This window comes from Amphiprion ocellaris, chromosome 21, assembly GCF_022539595.1.
Source record: "Amphiprion ocellaris isolate individual 3 ecotype Okinawa chromosome 21, ASM2253959v1, whole genome shotgun sequence".
NCBI classification, from domain to species: Eukaryota; Metazoa; Chordata; class Actinopteri; family Pomacentridae; genus Amphiprion; species Amphiprion ocellaris.
This window is the reverse complement of record NC_072786.1, coordinates 448226-466664: the sequence shown is the minus strand read 5'-3', so window position 1 is coordinate 466664 and position 18439 is coordinate 448226. Positions and strand designations below refer to the sequence as shown.

Here is an 18439-nt window from a genome sequence, read left to right as displayed (position 1 = left end):
AGACCTACTGACAATTGGACAGTTGGTGGTAGGTCTACTCTAGAACTTTCTACAGTTGTGGGTAGGTCTACTCTATAACTTTCTACAGTTGTCGGTAGGTCTACTCTAGAACTTTCTACAGTTGTGGGTAGGTCTACTCTAGAACTTTCTACAGTTGTCGGTAGGTCTACTCTAGAACTTTCTACAGTTGTGGGTAGGTCTACTCTAGAACTTTCTACAGTTGTGGGTAGGTCTACTCTAGAACTTTCTACAGTTGTGGGTAGGTCTACTCTAGAACTTTCTACAGTTGTCGGTAGGTCTACTCTAGAACTTTCTACAGTTGTGGGTAGGTCTACTCTAGAACTTTCTACAGTTGTGGGTAGGTCTACTCTAGAACTTTCTACAGTTGTGGGTAGGTCTACTCTATAACTTTCTACAGTTGTCAGTAGGTCTACTCTAGAACTTTTTACAGTTGTCGGTAGGTCTACTCTAGAACTTTCTACAGTTGTCGGTAGGTCTACTCTAGAACTTTCTCCAGGGGACGTTCTCCTTTCCTGCTTCCAGTCTTTAAGTTTAGTCTCACTTAGAACATTCCAGGTCCTTGAAGTCCATAGAGGTGGGTCCAGATCTATCATTTTTTTATGGATTTTTCCAGAACTTCATCAGAACTTCATCAGTCCAGCAGATAGAACCATGATATTTAGGAGGAGAAACATCTGAGTTCTGGTAAAAACTGACTCCAGATCAGCTTTACATCCATCCAGGTGTCTCAGTCTGAACACTGGACCTGGTTTCTGATCAGAACCATTGTATTCTATAATTTTATTCAACTGTTGACTCTGAAATTGGATCATTTTCAAGCAATTTAGGACAATTTTCATTTCATTTCATTTTCAACTGATTTCCTGTAATTTTGGATCCTTTTTGAGTCGTTCTGCACAAATTTTGAGTCATTTTCTATCATTTCTGAAGCATCATGGACTAATATTGTATCTTTCTGCAAATCTTCAGTCAGTTTGGATCATTCTTGAGTCATTTTGGGTGAATTCTGACTCATTTTGGACAATTTTCTGGTAATTTTCAACAAGTCTTATGACAATTTGGATCTTTTTTGTGTCTTTGGGATCATTTTGAAGTCATTTTCTGTAATTATGGATCATTTTTGAGTCATTTTGGACAATATTAATGTCATTCTCTTTCTCAGTTTTTATAAAAACTGACCCCAGATCAGTTTAAATCCATCCAAGTGTCTCAGTCTGAACACTGGACCTGGTTTCTGTGTGTCAGTATTATGGGATGTCTCCTAGTGAACCTGTTTACCGTCTGAGTCACAGAAAGCTTCACTGGATCTGATTTTTAGTTCTTCATTCTACAGGGAGGTCCGAGGTCTCCACCTGCCAGGACTCACATCACTCACGGCCCAATTAGAGCGCAGGACGGGTTGCCATGGTAATGCTGTGTGGGTGTATGTGTATGTGCGACATTAAAACACACTCTTCTTCCTTCCATAATAAATGAATTTATGCTCAAACTTTAGTTTAATTTTCATCTTTTTGTTTTGTTCAGTTTTTTCTGTTGCATTTTTTTTTCTTCTTCCTCGTTGTTAAATTCATTTATTTCCTCCGGGAAATATCAGTTATTTTACTGGTTTTATTCTTCTGCTGCTGCTTTTTCCTTCATTTTCATTTTTATTAGTCTCATATTAAATAAATTTATCCTCGAAAGATGAAAAACATGATTTCTGCTGGTTTTTAGCTCCAGTCTTTGTGGTTTCTCTTCCTTCCGGTCTTTTCTCTTTGTTTTTTTTGTTCCGTGTTTTTCTTCCTGCAGATTTTGATCTTTCCTTTCTGCTGCTTTTGTCTCTTTCCATCGTGTTTTCCTTCATGGATGGGATTAAATGAATGTTTTTAGTTTAGTGGTTTCTTCATGTTTAGTGTTTCTTCTGGTTGAACTGATCCATGTTTGTCTTGTTGTAATGGTTTGTGTTTCAGCTGCTGTTCAGACGGAGAAAGTTGGTTTTGTGACTTCAGGAAAGGAAAGCAGCTGAAATCTTTGGCTGACTGTTGGAAGAATCCATCTGTCTTTACGTCTTTAGGTTCTGTTTGGTCTCCTGTGTTGGTTTCCCTCTGGTCTGAAGGTGAGCTGATGTTTGATTCTCTGACAGCTTTCAGAGAATCAAACATCAGAAATCATGAAATCATCTCCAGAGAACATTCAGGACCCCGGAGGTGCACTAAGCATGTGCAGGCCGATGGAAACAGGAAGCAGAAATTTGTTGTCTTGGAGGAACTACGAGGAGGAACCAGTCAGACCGTGATCTACACCAGTATGACCAGTTCAACCACAGCTGGAGATCTGGTCCAATCAGAGAGACACTTCTGGTTCCTGCTGCTGGTTCTGATGTTCTGGAGAACTTTGAGGTCTCACAGATCTTCTACATCTGACCTCACTGAGATTAAAAGAAACAACTTCTGTTGACACAGTTCCAGATCTGATGAGGAGATTAAACCTTCTATTATTATTATTATTATTATTATTATTATTATTATTATTATTATTATTATTATTATTATTAATAATAATAATAATAATAATAATAATAATAATAATAATAAACGGTGATGTTCAGCAGGTCCAGCCGTCCGTCTGGATGATAATCTCATGAACCTCAGCTCTGCTGAACATTTAGAACAAACATCTATTATTCACTGACATCATGTTTCATTTTCTCCTCCACTGAGTTCCCTTCATTTAAACTACGGCTCCAAAGTTCTAGAATGTCCCAGTGTTCCCAGTGCTTCCAGTGTTCCCAGTGTTCCCAGTGCTTCCAGTGCTTCCAGTGTTTCAGTGTTCCCAGTGCTCCCAGTGCTCCCAGTGTTTCAGTGTTCCCAGTGTTCCCAGTGCTTCCAGTGTTTCAGTGGCCCCTTTGCGACCAAGCTGATTCCAGTGCTAGTTCGGAGCCAGAGCCTGACTTAGCACCAGTTCTGAGCACCGACTCCAGGCTCCAAAAACTGGTGCTTTTCAGGCACCAACTCTTTGCTGGGCCAGAGTTAAAAACCGAGTACGTCAACAGGCTGGGGGCAGGATTACAGTGCTCAATGGCGGAAACACAGAACCGCCATTTTTAAACAGCCGAGCAAGTAGTTTGTTTAACCGCTAAGTAATGGATGCAAACGTAGTCGAAGCTAAGCAGTCAAGCTAACGCTAACATGTTCACTGTGAAGAATCAATCTCTGACAATTACCTGCCTTCTCAAACGTAGTCGCAGGCAAAGGCGGATGAAGATGGGTAGCTAGTAACAGTTGGATTATTTGTTTCTGGATCACAATGTGGACTTGCAAAGTCAGGAACAGCACTTGCATGGATACAATGTTTGAATTTGGAACCGTTGTCACATGGAGCCTTCCACTGGAGTATCTGGGCTTGGAGATGGGCTTCCCTGTAAACAGTTACACATTGCCTGGACCCTGACGTGATAGTCTGTTGCTGGTCGAACGTCTTCTAAAGTTGCACTTGGTTCTTCTCCACAGTACATGCTCTGGTACTTTCCATCTTTGCTACTAACTGAGATGGAGACCTCAAAGCTGAGGTTCTCCGGGGGGCTAAAGTCGTTCTCCACACTGCAGTTCTTGCTTTCTGGCCGGGTGGGCGCACTCCAGCTCACGACTGCTCCTCTGGCCTGGATGTCTGACACCACCGGTTTACTGATGGCACTCAACGATGTGTGAACGTTGTTGAACCGCTACACATGCAGTGACGTACTGTCATTTTATGGTGACACAATGACGTGGCTCTAACTTGGCTCCTTGCCAATGGAAAGGCAAATTGGTTCTTAGGAGGCACAAGATTTGAAGCAACTAAGCATCAGCACAGAACTAGCATCTGGTTCCTTTTGGTGGAAAAGGGGTAAGTGTTCCCAGTGTTCCCAGTGCTCCCAGGTTATATAGTAAATCCCAGTAGTTCAGTCCAGTAAAAAGCTTGAAATGATCCAGAGGTAAGTGTTGAACTACCAGATGTTAGAAAGGTTAAAATAATCGGAGATATCTGCGTTCCATCTGAACCTCTGCTCACACTTCTAGCCCTCAGTGTTGTCTCCTAGGTATCTGCTCACCTTCTTGCCCTCGGCGTTGTCGGCGCTGACGTAGGCCGGCTTCCTGCGGACATAGAACAACATGTCATCCTGCCGCTGAGCCCACTTCTCCATGAAATAAGTGGAGAACATCCAGGTCCAGAACACGATGCGGTCATCTTTAAAACAGCCTGAAGACACAGAGAGACATCTGAATTAGACTAAAAAATAAAATAACAAACACACTAGAAACTAAAATACACAAAAACACTCAAGTCCAGCGTCTGGGAGAACACCAAGGATTTAAAGAACCTGTAAAAACCCAAAGAACTCTAGAAACCGTCACATCTAAGTCAGATTATTAGTGGTTTTAATCAGATCATTAGTGGTTTTAATCAGATCATTAGTGGTTTTAATCAGATTGTTAGTGGTTTTATTCAGATCATTAGTGGTTTTAATCAGATTGTTAGTGGTTTTATTGAGATCATTAGTGGTTTTAATCAGATCATTAGTGGTTTTAATCAGATTGTTAGTGGTTTTATTCAGATCATTAGTGGTTTTAATCAGATTGTTAGTGGTTTTATTCATATCATTAGTGGTTTTAATCAGATCATTAGTGGTTTTATATCAGTTTTATATCTATTATTTACTGAACCAACGCTGGAGACAACTTGCAGGTCAAAGTTAAAAACTTAAAAGTCTTCATGTGCCCCTTGAAAGATGTTCTGCTGGTTCTTCCTCAATAATCTGCTGGATCAACAGCAGCTCAGAAACCACAGAAACCAGGAAGTTCTCCAGCATCAGGTTGGTCAGTTTAACTGAGGACAGAGTTAGATGAAGTGAAACCACAGAAACAGGACATGTTTTTGTGGTGGCTTTGGATAATTTTGTGGTTGTTTTGAGTCATTTTGTGGTTTTGAGTCTCAGTTTAACTGAGGCTAGGGTTAGATAAAGTGAAGGATGTTCTCCAGCGTGGTGTTGGTTAGATGGGGTTAGATGAAGTGAAGGATGTTCTCCAGCGTGGTGTTCGTTAGATGGGGTTAGATGAAGTGAAGGATGTTCTCCAGCGTGGTGTTGGTCCAGGCTGACGCTGACGTTTCATTTCCTTCAGTGAATCAGTTTAACGGAGGATTAACCTCGTTAGCTTTGATCTGCTCGGCTTTAACTGAGTTGTGGAAACACCTGAGCTGCAGCAGAAGAAGCTCCACCAGCACAAACTCATTTTACTTCCAAGTCTGACTACAAACATGAAATAAATCCAGAGATCTTTACTGTTGCTGAGATAGAAATACAACAAGCTACAGCTTATTTCATTAAATCTACAGATCTGTTAAATAAATAAACTGATGATCTCTTTAATATCTTCCATATCATCCAGATACAGTCAGATATAAACAGACAAACCTGCTGTAGTGTCTCAGATTTTATCCTGGAAGTTGACTCTACCTGTTTACTGTTGACTGATTGATTAGTTGATTATCTATCGATTACTGTGATTGCAGATTCTCCTGTTTTGAAATAAAAACTGCAAATTTCTTCTAGAAGTGAGGATTTAAAGCTTCTGTCGTCATATTCCACGTCAAATGAAGTCTGTTGTTTCCCTGGGGAATCTGATTCCACTACTCTAGTATCTGAACACCAGAAAAACAGAACTCTAGTGAAGAAAAAGTAGATTTTTAAAAGTAAATCGACGCATCAAAGGAACGAAATCAGTAAATGAGACGTTTCTAAGAGCATCATGTGGACGTTAGACTGAGTATAAAACAGGAAAATGAATTATTCACAGGAACTCTGAGCTTCTATATTTAATGGTCTGAGTGTTTTCTTCAGTTGGATCCATTAATCATGATGGTGAAGTTCACAGGAGAAGATCTAAAGGGTTCAATGGAAAACAGAAAGTAGAAACAGCAGATCAGAAGCAGTGACTTCTGAATAGAAAAGAAATAAAATCCCTGAAAATGTCTGAAACTTCTCCTCTGGCTCTAGAAGCTGAGATCAGACATCCAGAAATCAGTGAGAAGCTGCAGCAGATCCTGTTCACTGGTTGGTTCTGAGTTTGATTTATCATCCAGGAGAGCCACATGATGGAGAACCTGAGGAACATCTGATGTTTATGCCTTTGTTTACAGGAACTATCATCATCACTATTACTGACAAAGGTTCTCATGTTGTTCTAAAAGATTCCCTCATCTGAGGATCTGATGATGGTGGGAAAAACAGCTGGTTGACAAGTTCCTCAAAATCTCCTGGAATCTTCTGAAAGACAAGTAGAACCACCTAAAGTCCAACAGAATCATTTAAAGAATCATTACAGCCTCCTTGGCAACAGCAAGAAATGCCTCTAGAACCTTCTAAATTCTAACTTATAAACATCAGAACTACCTAAAAGTCTCTTTATGACCACCAGAGCCACCTGAAGAACCCCTCCGACCCTCCAAGTGACCACCAGAACCACCTGAAGAACCTCTCCAACCCTTCCAGTGACTACTAGAACTTCCTCAGTGACCATTCAAACCACCAGAACCACCTAAGAAACTCAATGAAAGAACTCAGTGGCCACTAGAACCACCTGAAGTACTGAACAGACTACAGGAACCTCCCCATGACCAGTAGAACCACCTCAATGGACCCTAGAACCTCTACACCACTAGAGCCACTGGAACAAGGCAAAGGGCCCCTTGAACTGCTTAAAGGACTCCCTGAACCTTCTTAGTCACTACTAGAACCATCAAAACCACCTAATCCATGAACATCCTCAGCAACCGCTACAACTGCCAGAACCACCTGAATGACTCTCTAACCTCCTCAGTGGCCACTAGAACCACCTGAATGATGGCTACAACCACCTGAGGTCCCTTTAGATCCCACTAGAACAGCGGTCTCCAACCTTTTTCCCTCTGTGAGCTACTTTTAGACATGCAAAAGAGCTGAAAGCTACTCATGCATCGCAATATTTATCGATACACTTAATTGTACAAGACCATTTTTTATGATCTTTTTTTATTGTTTTGCAAGAAGGGGGAATTAGGGCGGGGTTTGGGATATCACACAGGCCTACATATCCAATTTAAAGTTTACAGTAGGTTAGATATTTTGGCCTTTAGGAAGACTATTGGCCTTTATGAAGAAAAAAAAACTATGACAATAAAATGTGAAACTAGATTTGGACAATACAAACATAATGTTCTATGACCTGCACATAAAATCTGTAGAACTCAGAAGCTTAATTTAAATCAAAACCATGACACATGCTCAATGTGCAAGTAGGCCTAAATAGCTCAAACTCTTATTATGAAACAAAGAGTTCATAATTTTCCATCAGAAACATTTTCAGTTAGCATCTTGGTTAAAAGTAAATATCTCAACCTCAAATTATTAATTGAAAGTCGAAATTTGTGAAATATCACATTCACACCATGAATTCAGTCAGTGAGATGCCTGGCACTGCATGGATGAGACAAGAGAGGTGTACTGTGGTGTGTAGCCACTTAAGTTAACCCTGATACAGTTAGATAAGTGCTCATCAGTCAGTTTTGTACAAAACTTTGACTTAATAATATTCATGTCAGAGAAGGCTGACTCGCACAGGTAAGTAGACCCAAACAAAGCAGACATTTTCAGAGCTACCTGGTTAAGATTCTTATAGCTGTCTGGCTCTACAAGGCTCCAGAAATGTGAGGATTGCTGTTGAGACTTAAGGTGCACATTATTTTGCATGTTAATTATCTCAATTTCTGTTTCTGTTGGATCAACACAAAATAGGTCAGCCATCTGAGCTGACAGATCAGTTATGTCCACACACATGAAGGGGTTTGCCACAAATGTTACACAAGGCTCAACTTTTTCAAAGTCCCCAAATCTGTCACAAAACTCCTTTTCAAGCCTTGCCAGTAGGTCACAGTATTTAGAAACGTTCAAACTGGCTGGCTCTGCATGAGTCTCACACATCTTCGACACAGAAGGGAAGTGCTGAAACTTTCAATCTCTCATTTGCTGAAGGTATAACGAGAGCTTCGCATTGAAGGCCCTGACAGCACTGATCATGTCAGACATGCTTTTATCCTTGCCTTGCAATTGTATGTTCAGCTGGTTAATTTTGTCAGTCACGTCGGTCAGAAAAACAAGATCAAGAAGCCATTCTGTATTAGACAAAAGAGTTGTGTCCTCTCCCCTACTTTCCATAAAGGTCTTAATTTCCCCAAGCAAGGACAGAAAGCGCTGCAGTATCTTACCGTGACTAAGCCATCTGACGTCCGTGTGAAGGAGGAGGTCCCCGTACTCAGCAGCGCATTCCTCCAAAAATAACTTGAAGCTCCTATGCTGCTTTGCCTTTGCCCGAATGGAGTTGATAATCCTAACGACTGGTCCCATGATATGGTCAAAATCCAGAACCTTGGAGCATATTGCTTGTTGGTGAATAATGCAATGATAGTTCAGAATCTTGGGAAAGTCCGGGTCATTTTTGCAGTGCGCAATGAACCCAGAATGATGGCCTATCATCGCTGGCGCACCGTCTGTGGTAATAGACACCAGCTTTTCGAAGGGTATGTTTTTCTTCACAAAATAGGTCTTCACGGCATTATAAATATCAACACCTCTGGTGGTAGTTTTCAATGGAAGAAGAGCGAGAAACTCTTCCTTCGTTGAGAAGTCCTCAAAGACCATGCGAATGAAAACTGCGAGCTGGGCTGTGTCGCTCGAGTCCACTGATTCATCGCATTGAATGGAATACCACTTGCACCTTTTAATGTCCGAGTCCAATTGTGTCATGGCATCTTCAGACAGCGCAGTCATTCTCCTGGCTACAGTATTAGCTCCAAGTTGCACGTCACCAATAGCAAATAAAATATCATCCTTGCTTTTATTGTCCACAAATAGTGACTCGGCTACTGCAGTCATAGCATCCTTTACAATGGCGCCATCGGTAAAGGGCTTTTTGTGCTTTGCTAGTATGCGCACAACTTTAAAAGATGCCTCAGTTGCAGCGTTTGCCCTCTTTGTGGGTTTGGTAAATAAAGATTGTTGTCGCTGAAGACCTAACTTTAGCTCTTTTACCTTCTCCTTCCGAAGATTTGTACCCACAGGAAAGTCCTTGGAAAAGTTTCCGTGGGTTGTGGTAAAATGGCGTTCAACGTTGCATCGCTTGCCAACAGACACACTGGCCCCGCAGATCAGACAAACGCACTTGTCGTTGACATTAGTAAAGAAGAATTCAGTTTCCCATTCTTGGTGAAAATTATAGGACTTTCGCTTCTTAGCCGTCGTCATATTTGCTACAAGCACCTCCGGTGCAAAGCCATTGCCCAAACTTGCGTGAGTGGACTGTAGCCTACAATGCCGTTTGATTGATGGCTGCATGTTTTGATCGACAAATTGCAAGTTTTGTAGGTAAAGGGGCGGGATCGAGTCGCAGGACATTGCTTTTTTATTGGACAGATTTATGTGATGGTAGAAAAGTATTTTTCGAAGTGTAGTCAAACTTTGCTGCAAAATCTAGTTAAGATTCAGAAATCCTTCCGCGAGTTACCCCAAACCGGCCCGCGAGCGACCAGTAGCTCGCGAGCTACCGGTTGGAGATGCCTGCACTAGAACCACCTGAATGATGGCTACAACCACCAGAGGTCCCTTTAGATCCCACTAGAACCACCTGAATTATGTCTACAATCACCTGAAATCCCTTTAGATCCCACTAGAACCACCTAAATGATGGCTACAACCACCTGAAGTCCCTTTAGATCCCACTAGAACCTCTGATAGAAGCAATAAAACCACCGCAAGACCCCTAAACCTGCTGCTACGAAACAAATCTAAAGTTTTCAAGAGGTGTTCAATTTCCTTGGAACACTTAGAGAACCTGCTGGAGGCCGTAGAACATGTGATGGGGTTCCTCCAGACTCTGAGCTGCAGGATGATGAGCTGTAGATGATCTATGCTGATGTCAGGGATGAGTCAGTCCTGATCATCCTGAGGTGGAACTTCTTTAAACCCTCCAGGTGTTCTGTTAGATCTCCGTGATGTGATTGAGGATGTAGATCAATGTTCTGGTTTGGTTCTGGAGTTGTGATTTAAAGGTGTTGAAGTGTCAGAGCTTCATGTCTTCCAGTGAAGCAGAGCTCAGCGTCTGACAGAAGTCTATTTATAGCTGCACATTTTAAAAATACATCAGCTGTTATGAGCCAGCGGATCGTCATCGCTGCTGAAAGTGAGACGATCCACCTAGAACTGTTACAAACACCAGAACTTATATAACGCCAGGACTCACAGCTCCACTGACCCGATCCACGGCCGGATGGATCAACTGGAACCTTCAGTCTGATGGACACAATGAGGTTAAAGCTTCAGAGGAATGTTAGCGTGGACGGTTCCTCCAGTATCTCCTAAAGAACCCATAAAAGATCACTAAGGCCCACTAGAACCACCTCTGGACTCCTTTCACCCCAACTCAAACCTCCTGGAGCTCTTCAGGGTCACTACAAATACATAACTCTAAAAGTCACCTTTAGAACCTCATCAGATACCACAAGAACCACCTAATGAACCACTAGAACCACATACAGAACCAGGAAAACATCCTCAGTGACCACTACAAGCTCATACTGGACCTTTAGAAGCTCCTATAGAACTTCTACAACCTCATCACTGGCTGTAATCCATGTTTAGAAGACAATCAGAACCACCTAAAGAACCCCTAGAACTTCTCCTCCTCTAGATCTCCCCCAAGTCACTCACAGAACCTCCTTACTGACCAAAGGAACCACCTGAATGACTTTTAGTTTCTGCTTAATGACCAGCAGAACCTATAGAAAGGAACATCACAAGCCCCTAAAGGTTCCCTCCAGTTTTTTCAACCGCCATGAGCATCGAATGTGGAACCCGTGCAGATCCCTGGAACCACCTGAGAACCTTAAAGACCTTCTGAAGGACCTGTGAAGCACCAAACAAACCTGGACAACCTTTGAATGAGAAGAACCTCCAAACAGGAACTAGAAGCTCCTAAACACCACCAGCTGGAGGAACAACTAAAAGAACCTAAAGGTCCCTCAAACCAAACAGAAAGTTCTCATTTTAGAACTTCCTGTCTGCAGTAGTTTATTTATTTAAAGGAACTTTAACATTATGACAGAACTTTCTGAGCTCTGAGCAGCTTAGTGGTCCAAGAATTCATTTATTTAATTCAATAAACAAACTCCAGCTAGTTCCTGATTTACAGTTAAAACTGGTCCTAGTTTTAACTCAGAATTAATTCTAGTTTTAATTCAGAATTAATTCTAGTTTTAACTCAGACCTGGTCCTAGTTTTAACCCAGATAGACCTGGTTCTAATTTTAACTCAGAACTGGTCCTAGTTTTAACTCAGTTAGACCTGGTTCTAGTTTTAACCCAGGTAGACCTGGTTCTAGTTATAACTCAGAACTGGTCCTGGTTTTAATTTAGACCTGGTTTTAACTCATCTCCGTCTTTCTGTCAGAGTTTTGGGTGAAGGTTGAATGTGATGATTGTGTTTATCTGTAGATGTTTTGGTGATTGTTGGTTTCATTTATTGGGTTTTTATTTTACGTATGATTGATCCCATGTTGGAGTCAGATTTTAACATAAAGAGTTTTATCCATTGCTATCTTTAATTTTTAACATTAGAAATGAGTAAAGTTCTGTCTGGAACCTTTGAGTGTTTCTTTGAATCTGTTAAACATGTTTCAGAGCTACAGAGACGCTGACATGAATAAAACAGGAAGCTCCGTCTGACTGATCCGTGTCCATTCTGTCATGTGTTCAGGCTGAATGAATGCATGTATGGAGTCATGTGGTTAGCATGATGTGGTGAACTGATGACACACTGCAGGTTCAGATCAAACTATTATACCTTAACTCTCTCAAGTTTACTTTTTCTCGTCTCTTCATGCAGCTTTTAGACTCAAACGTTCTCCAGAAGGTTCCAACAACAACATGGAGGTGCAGAAGAAAGGATCTCCAGATGTACAGGAGATAAAGTCCCAGAAATCCTGCATGAACAACAAGTTTCACCTCTAAATCCACTAAGATCTGAACCAACTGAAGCAGGAACAGAAAGCCTCAGACAGAGGACGCTCTAGTTCCTGGTTCCACATCTCCACCTGAGGAAGAGGAACCTGCAGTTTACAGCATCTAATGACTGAACTAACTGATGAACTGAATTTAAAAACACATTTTATTTAGATTAATGTGAACTTTCACATGGTTTCTCTGTTCTAAAGTGTTCTAATGACGTCTGATGTGTCGGTTTAGTTTCTGCTTTAATGTGAACAGACGGATGTTTCCTGCTGAGCTCCGTCTGTCTGGACGTCCTGCCGTCACAAACAAACATTCACTACATCACAGCTTGTCATTTACTGTTCATCTTTATCTTCATGAATATTTCCACTGTTGATTCTCACTGACGGCATCAAACTATGAATGAACAAATCTGGAATTATGGAGGAAACAGAAGAGTGTGAAATAAGTCAGAACATGTTTAATATTTTAGATTCTTCAAATGACTGAATTTGAATTAAAAATCTGTCCAAAATAATTTATAAAAAACAGTTGAAATTAGCCCAGAATGACTCAAAACCTGTTCAAAGCTATTCAAAATGTCCCAAAACATGTTAAAAATGTTACAAAATGACTCAAAAATATGTCCAAAATACATTAAATCTTGTCTTAAATGACCCAAAAGAAGTCCCAGATAACTCTGAACAAGTTCCAGAAAGACTTAAAATGAGTTCAAAATGATTGAATTTGTCCAAACAAATTAAAAATTGCCAAAAATGACTCAAAATCTGACTAAAATAACTTAGAAAACAAGTTGAAATTTGTCCAAAACTACTTTAATTGTAAAAAAATGGCTTGAAAGTTTTCGATAATGAATTGAAACTTGTGTTCGGTGACTGGAAATGAGTCTAAATTACTGAAAATTGACCGGAGGTCTGAGACGGAAGAAGATGGGCTACACGCATACACAAACATTCGGACTCATGAACTGAGGACTGAGCTAAACATTCACACACATGTCCATAACCCCCTCCCCCCCGCCTCCACAAGCTTCCCTCACTATACACAGGAGCCAGGAATCCGTGCACCTGCACAGGAACCGGCTAACTGTGTGGTGCTCCCCCCTCTACCATCCCACATCCTTATCCCAACTATCCTTGTCTAACGTCATGCTTTGCCTGTTTGCGGGTTTGTTTTTTTAGGTTCCTTCTCAAATTGAATTTCCCAACATTGGACGTTTCATTTGGTACAACGAGCCTTTTTTTTTCTTTTACCCTCTGCTATCCCTACCCAGATCCCTACATGTCCTTTTTCTTTTTTTCCTCAAGAAAGGTGCGCGCAGCACTGCGCAGCAGCCGGAGCTGTCATTGGCAGGGCAGCTCAAATGAAATTTCGTTGTATATGAAAATGTGCAATGACCAATAAAGATTGATTGACTAATGACTCAAAATCTGTCCGTTCTGTTAGATTCTTTACTTTGATTCCTGCTTTGAACTCTCTTGTTCTTCTCTGGATGAGCTTCATGAGGTAGAACCTGAAATGGTTCCACTTCACAGGTGTTCCTTGTCAAAGTTCATTAGTGGAGTTTCTTCCTTCTTAATGGGGTTAGGACCATCAGAAGTCAGCTTGGTCCACAGCTGACAGTCCTATTGGACAACTGTTGGAATCCAGATTATGGAAGAACCAATCAGCTAAGAGAACTGAGAGTCCATCATTACTTTAAGATCTGAAGGTCAGTCAGTCTGGAAAATTGCAAAAACTTTGATTGAATCCTCCAGGAACCATCTAGGAACTACCCAGGAACCTACCGGGAACCATCTAGGAACTACCCAGGAACCATCTAGGAAGTACTCAGGAACCTACCAGGAACCTACTAGGAACTACCCAGGAACCTACGAAAAACCATCTAGGAACTACCCAGGAACATACCAGGAACCATCTAGGAACTACCCAGAAACCTATCAGGAACCATCTAGGAACTACCCAGGAACCAGCTAGGAACTACCCAGGAACTTACTAGGAGCTACCCAGGAATCTTGAAAGAACCATATAGGCACTACCCAGGAACCATCTAGGAAGTACTCAGGAACCTACCAGGAACCTACTAGGAACTACCTAGGAACCTACGAAAAACCATCTAGGCACTACCTAGGAACATACCAGGAACCATCTAGGAACTACCCAGAAACCTATCAGGAACCATCTAGGAACTACCCAGGAACCAGCTAGGAACTACCCAGGAACTTACTAGGAACTACCCAGGAATCTTTAAAGAACCATATAGGTACTACCCAGGAACCATCTAGGAACCATCTAGGAACTACCCAGAAACCTACCAGGAACCAGGTAGGAACTACCCAGGAATCTTTAAAGAACCATATAGGCACTACCCAGGAACCATCTAGGAACTATCTAGGAACTACCCAGGAACCATCTAGGAACCTACTAGGAACTACCCAGGAATCTTTAAAGAACCATATAGGCACTACCCAGGCACCATCTAGGAACTATCTAGGAACTACCCAGGAACCATCTAGGAACCTACTAGGAACTACCCAGGAATCTTTCAAGAACCATATAGGCACTACCCAGGAACTATCTAGGAACTACCCAGGAACCATCTAGGAACCTACTAGGAACTACCTAGGAATCTTTCAAGAACCATATAGGCACTACCCAGGAACCATCTAGGAACTATCTAGGAACTACCCAGGAACCATCTAGGAACTACCCAGGGACCTATCAGGACTTTGAATGTATCTCCAAGTTCAGTTTCTAAAACCATCCAGCTCTACGACCAAACTGTCTCCGTGAGGACCTCCCCAGGAAAGGAAGACCAAGAGTCTCCTCTACTGCTGAGGAGAAGTTCATCCGAGTCTCCAGCCTCAGAAATGTCCTGTTAACAGCAGCTCAGATTAGAGTCCAGATAAATACCACCCAGAGTTCTAGTAGCAGACACATCTCTACATCAGCTGTTCAGAGGAGACTGAACCAATCAGGCCTTTATGGTCCAGCAGCTGCTCAGAAACCACTACCAAGGAAAAGCAACCAGTAGCAGAGATTAGTTTGGACCCAGAAACACCAGGAATGGACATTAGACCAGTGGAGATCTGGGCTCTGGTCTGATGAGTCCTAATGTGAGATCTTGAGATCAGGCTGTGGAAGGTCTATCTGACCAAGAAGGAGAAGGATGGTAGAAGCAAAATTTTGACAAGATTTATGTAATTTTAGACTAATTTTAAGCCATTTTGGACATTTTTTGGTCATTTTGGACATTAGACCAGTGGAGATCTGGGCTCTGGTCTGATGAGTCCTAATGTGAGATCTTTGGTTCCACCCGCCGTGTCTTTGTGAGACCAGAAAAGGTGATGGATGGTCTCTACATGCATGGTTCCCACCATGAAGCATGGAGGAGGAGGTGTGATGGTCACTGTTGGGGATTTATTCCAAACTGAAGGAACCCTGAACCAGCATGACTACCACAGCATCCTGCAGTGACATGACATCCCATCTGGTTTAGTTGGACCATCATTTATTCTCCAGCAGGGCAATGAGCCCAAACACACCTCCAGGCTGTGGAAGGACTATCTGACCAAGGAGATGATGGAGATGACCTGGCCTCCACAGTCACCTGACCTGAACCCAGTCCAGATGTTTGGGATGAGATGGACATCAGAGTGAAGGCAGAAGGACCAACAAGTTCTAAGCATCTCTGGAACTCCTTCAAGACTGTTGAAGAACCATTTCAGGTTCTACCTCATGAAGCTCATCCAGAGAATAACAAGAGTGAGCAAAGCAGGAATCAAAGTAAAGAATGTAAAATATAAAACATGTTGGACTTATTTCACACTTCCTGTTTCCTCCATAATTCCAGATGTGTCCATTCATAGTTTGATGCCTTCAGTGAGAATCTACAGTGGAAATAAAGAACATTAAATGAGAAGCTGTGATAGTGGTAGTGAATAATGTTCATGGACTCAGAGATCAGCTGATGATGACACTCAGGCTGCATTAAATATTCAGCAGGTTGGTCATAATAATAATAATAATAATCAGCTATTTTTACTGAACGGTTTGTGCAGCGATCGATCTGCAGTGTTAAAGCTGCCCTCAGAGTATTTATAGCCGCAGCGTTGGAGGTAATTAAACCTGAATCACTGATGTTCGTCTGCTGCTCTGGTTCTATGCTCTCAAATAAATGCTGCTGTTCAAAGGAAATGAGGCGACGGCAACAAAGAAAAACCTCAGAAACCCATGAATGAGCTGCAGTAATAAACCAGCAGACATCTCATCATGTTCTGGTCTGGATTCTACCTGAGAACCAACTGGAACATCAAGACCAAATCTACACATCTGGAGCAGAACACTGGAAAATTACAGTTCTACTACGGTAACTCTAATAAAGCTCAAGCAGGAAATAAACCCACCCAACGAGGTTCACCTGGACAGGTAACTTGTCCCAGGTTGGTAGTAAACTGGTTGAACTAGTCCTGGGTTGTGGCTAACTAACCTCTGTCGAGGACAAACTCTTCACTCTGATGAACAAACAGCAGCTACAGAACTAAAGTACATGTCTGAAGTACTTCTACTGTGATACTGAGCTGTTTACTGCAGTACTAACATGTAGTACTACTGATAGAAAACATCAGCCTAAATATTGTTCATCAGCTGATTAGAACAGGAAGTGTTTCACTGTGTGGTAAAAAATACAACTGGTCAGGGTTCTGGTTCTGGTTCTATCAGGGTTCTGGTTTGGTTCCAGCAGCTGAGTTTCTCAGAAACAAAGCCGTCGCTGATGAACAGTGATGATGTTATGGCTCTGAACGGGGGCTCTGATTGGACAGTCGCCCTGCTGTATGACATCACCGACAGGAGAACAAACCGCAGAACCTCAATAGAACCTCAACAGAACCTCAATAAAACCTCAACAGAATCCCTGTTCCATCAGTTAGAACCTGATTAAACTAAAAATTGGCTGTCAGAATTGAACTATTAATATAATTTCATATGTATTATTTTTTGTCTAATATTATTTTTATATATTTTACATCAATATAATATTTTATTATTAATACTATTACAATATTCTATAACTAATAGTAATCTCAGATCTCTGAAGGAAAAAGACGACTTTAACTAAAACCATAAACGAGAACTTTAAGTAGCTAAAAATAAATGATTCAAGTTTTAATGAGTAAAAGGATTCACAGAAGCTCTGTATATTTCTATATCTACAGCTAATTTGTCTGATAAATGAATTAAATTCTGCAGGAAAGTCTTCTATTTAACCAACTGCTTCAAAATAACAAGAATTAAGACTCACAGTTCACAGTTCTGTGTTTCTAAGTTAAAATTAGGACTTTATGATTCATAATTCTGGTTTAAATAATCATAACTTTAATTTGTTTGAGAATAAAATCACAGCTAAACCTGGAGTTTATACATGGAATATTGTTTTATATATTTTAAAGATATTTACTCCACCAGAGACTTTAATCCTCACAAAAAACTCAATAATAAAACTCAATTAAAAAAACTCATTTTAAAAAATCAATTATAAAACTCAATAAAAAGGACAAAATCCACCAGAAAACATTTAAACTTAACGGTTCCAGTCAAGACTGTATATAAAGTGAATATAGAGCTGATCAGATCTAACTTATATATTATAAATTACTACAATTTAGAAATTAATATGAATTAAATTAAACACAGAGCTGCTGTGTTCATGTATATAAGTCAGATATTATTATAAATGAATATGAAATGAACTGATGAGATATTATAATATAGAAATGATAATAAATATAAATAGTGAACCCGGGGCTCCACCGGGGCTCCACCGGGGCTCCACCGGGGCTCCACCGGGGCTCCACCGGGGCTCCACCGGGGCTCCACCGGGGCTCCACCGGGGCTCACCCAGCCCGCTGATCTCCTGCCGGCTGTTGAGTCGGTTCCTCTCGTCGGTGATGGCCTTCAGCATCTGCTGCAGGGATCCGTCCGGTTCTCCGTTCTCCTCCTCCGCGGGCCCGACAGCCTTACACAAACCGGGGAAGGACGCCATCTCCGGGCTGGGATCATGACAGTCCGGCTAACGGCTACCGAGGACACGGTTCACGGCAGCTAGCTGGCGGCTAACAGCGGTGGAGGAGCTCCGAGGGTTCCACGGTTCTTATCCGACTTATCCCGGATAAGATGCTGCACAGCCGCCGGGGGTCCGGACCGGTGGCGGCCGAGCAGAGAGCGGCGGGTCGGTTTGCTGAGGGGCTCCGGTCCTCCTGCCGTGGATCAGCTGGAAACACCCTCCGCTCTTCCTGGATCAACACGAGGCTCTTAAAGGCGCAGAGCACCGGGGGACTGGGCGGCAGCACGGGGCGGTGTTCTG

At 41.8% G+C, this 18439-nt stretch overlaps 1 protein-coding gene across 2 annotated transcripts in view; it reads right to left on the bottom strand.

Annotated features, from left to right (window-relative positions):
* Positions 1-18439, bottom strand: part of kiaa0930 — a 26183-nt gene extending 7744 nt beyond the window's left edge. The window contains exons 1-2 of one of the 2 annotated variants that reach the window (XM_035952240.2): positions 17974-18439; positions 4091-4239 (exon numbers count right to left, since the gene is read on the bottom strand). In XM_035952240.2, coding sequence (XP_035808133.1) covers positions 4091-4239; positions 17974-18118 — 294 coding nt within the window. In that variant the 5' untranslated portion in view covers positions 18119-18439. Of the gene's footprint in view, positions 1-4090; positions 4240-8280; positions 12458-17973 lie in introns of those variants that run through there. The other variant, XM_055006261.1, reaches the window with a different exon arrangement.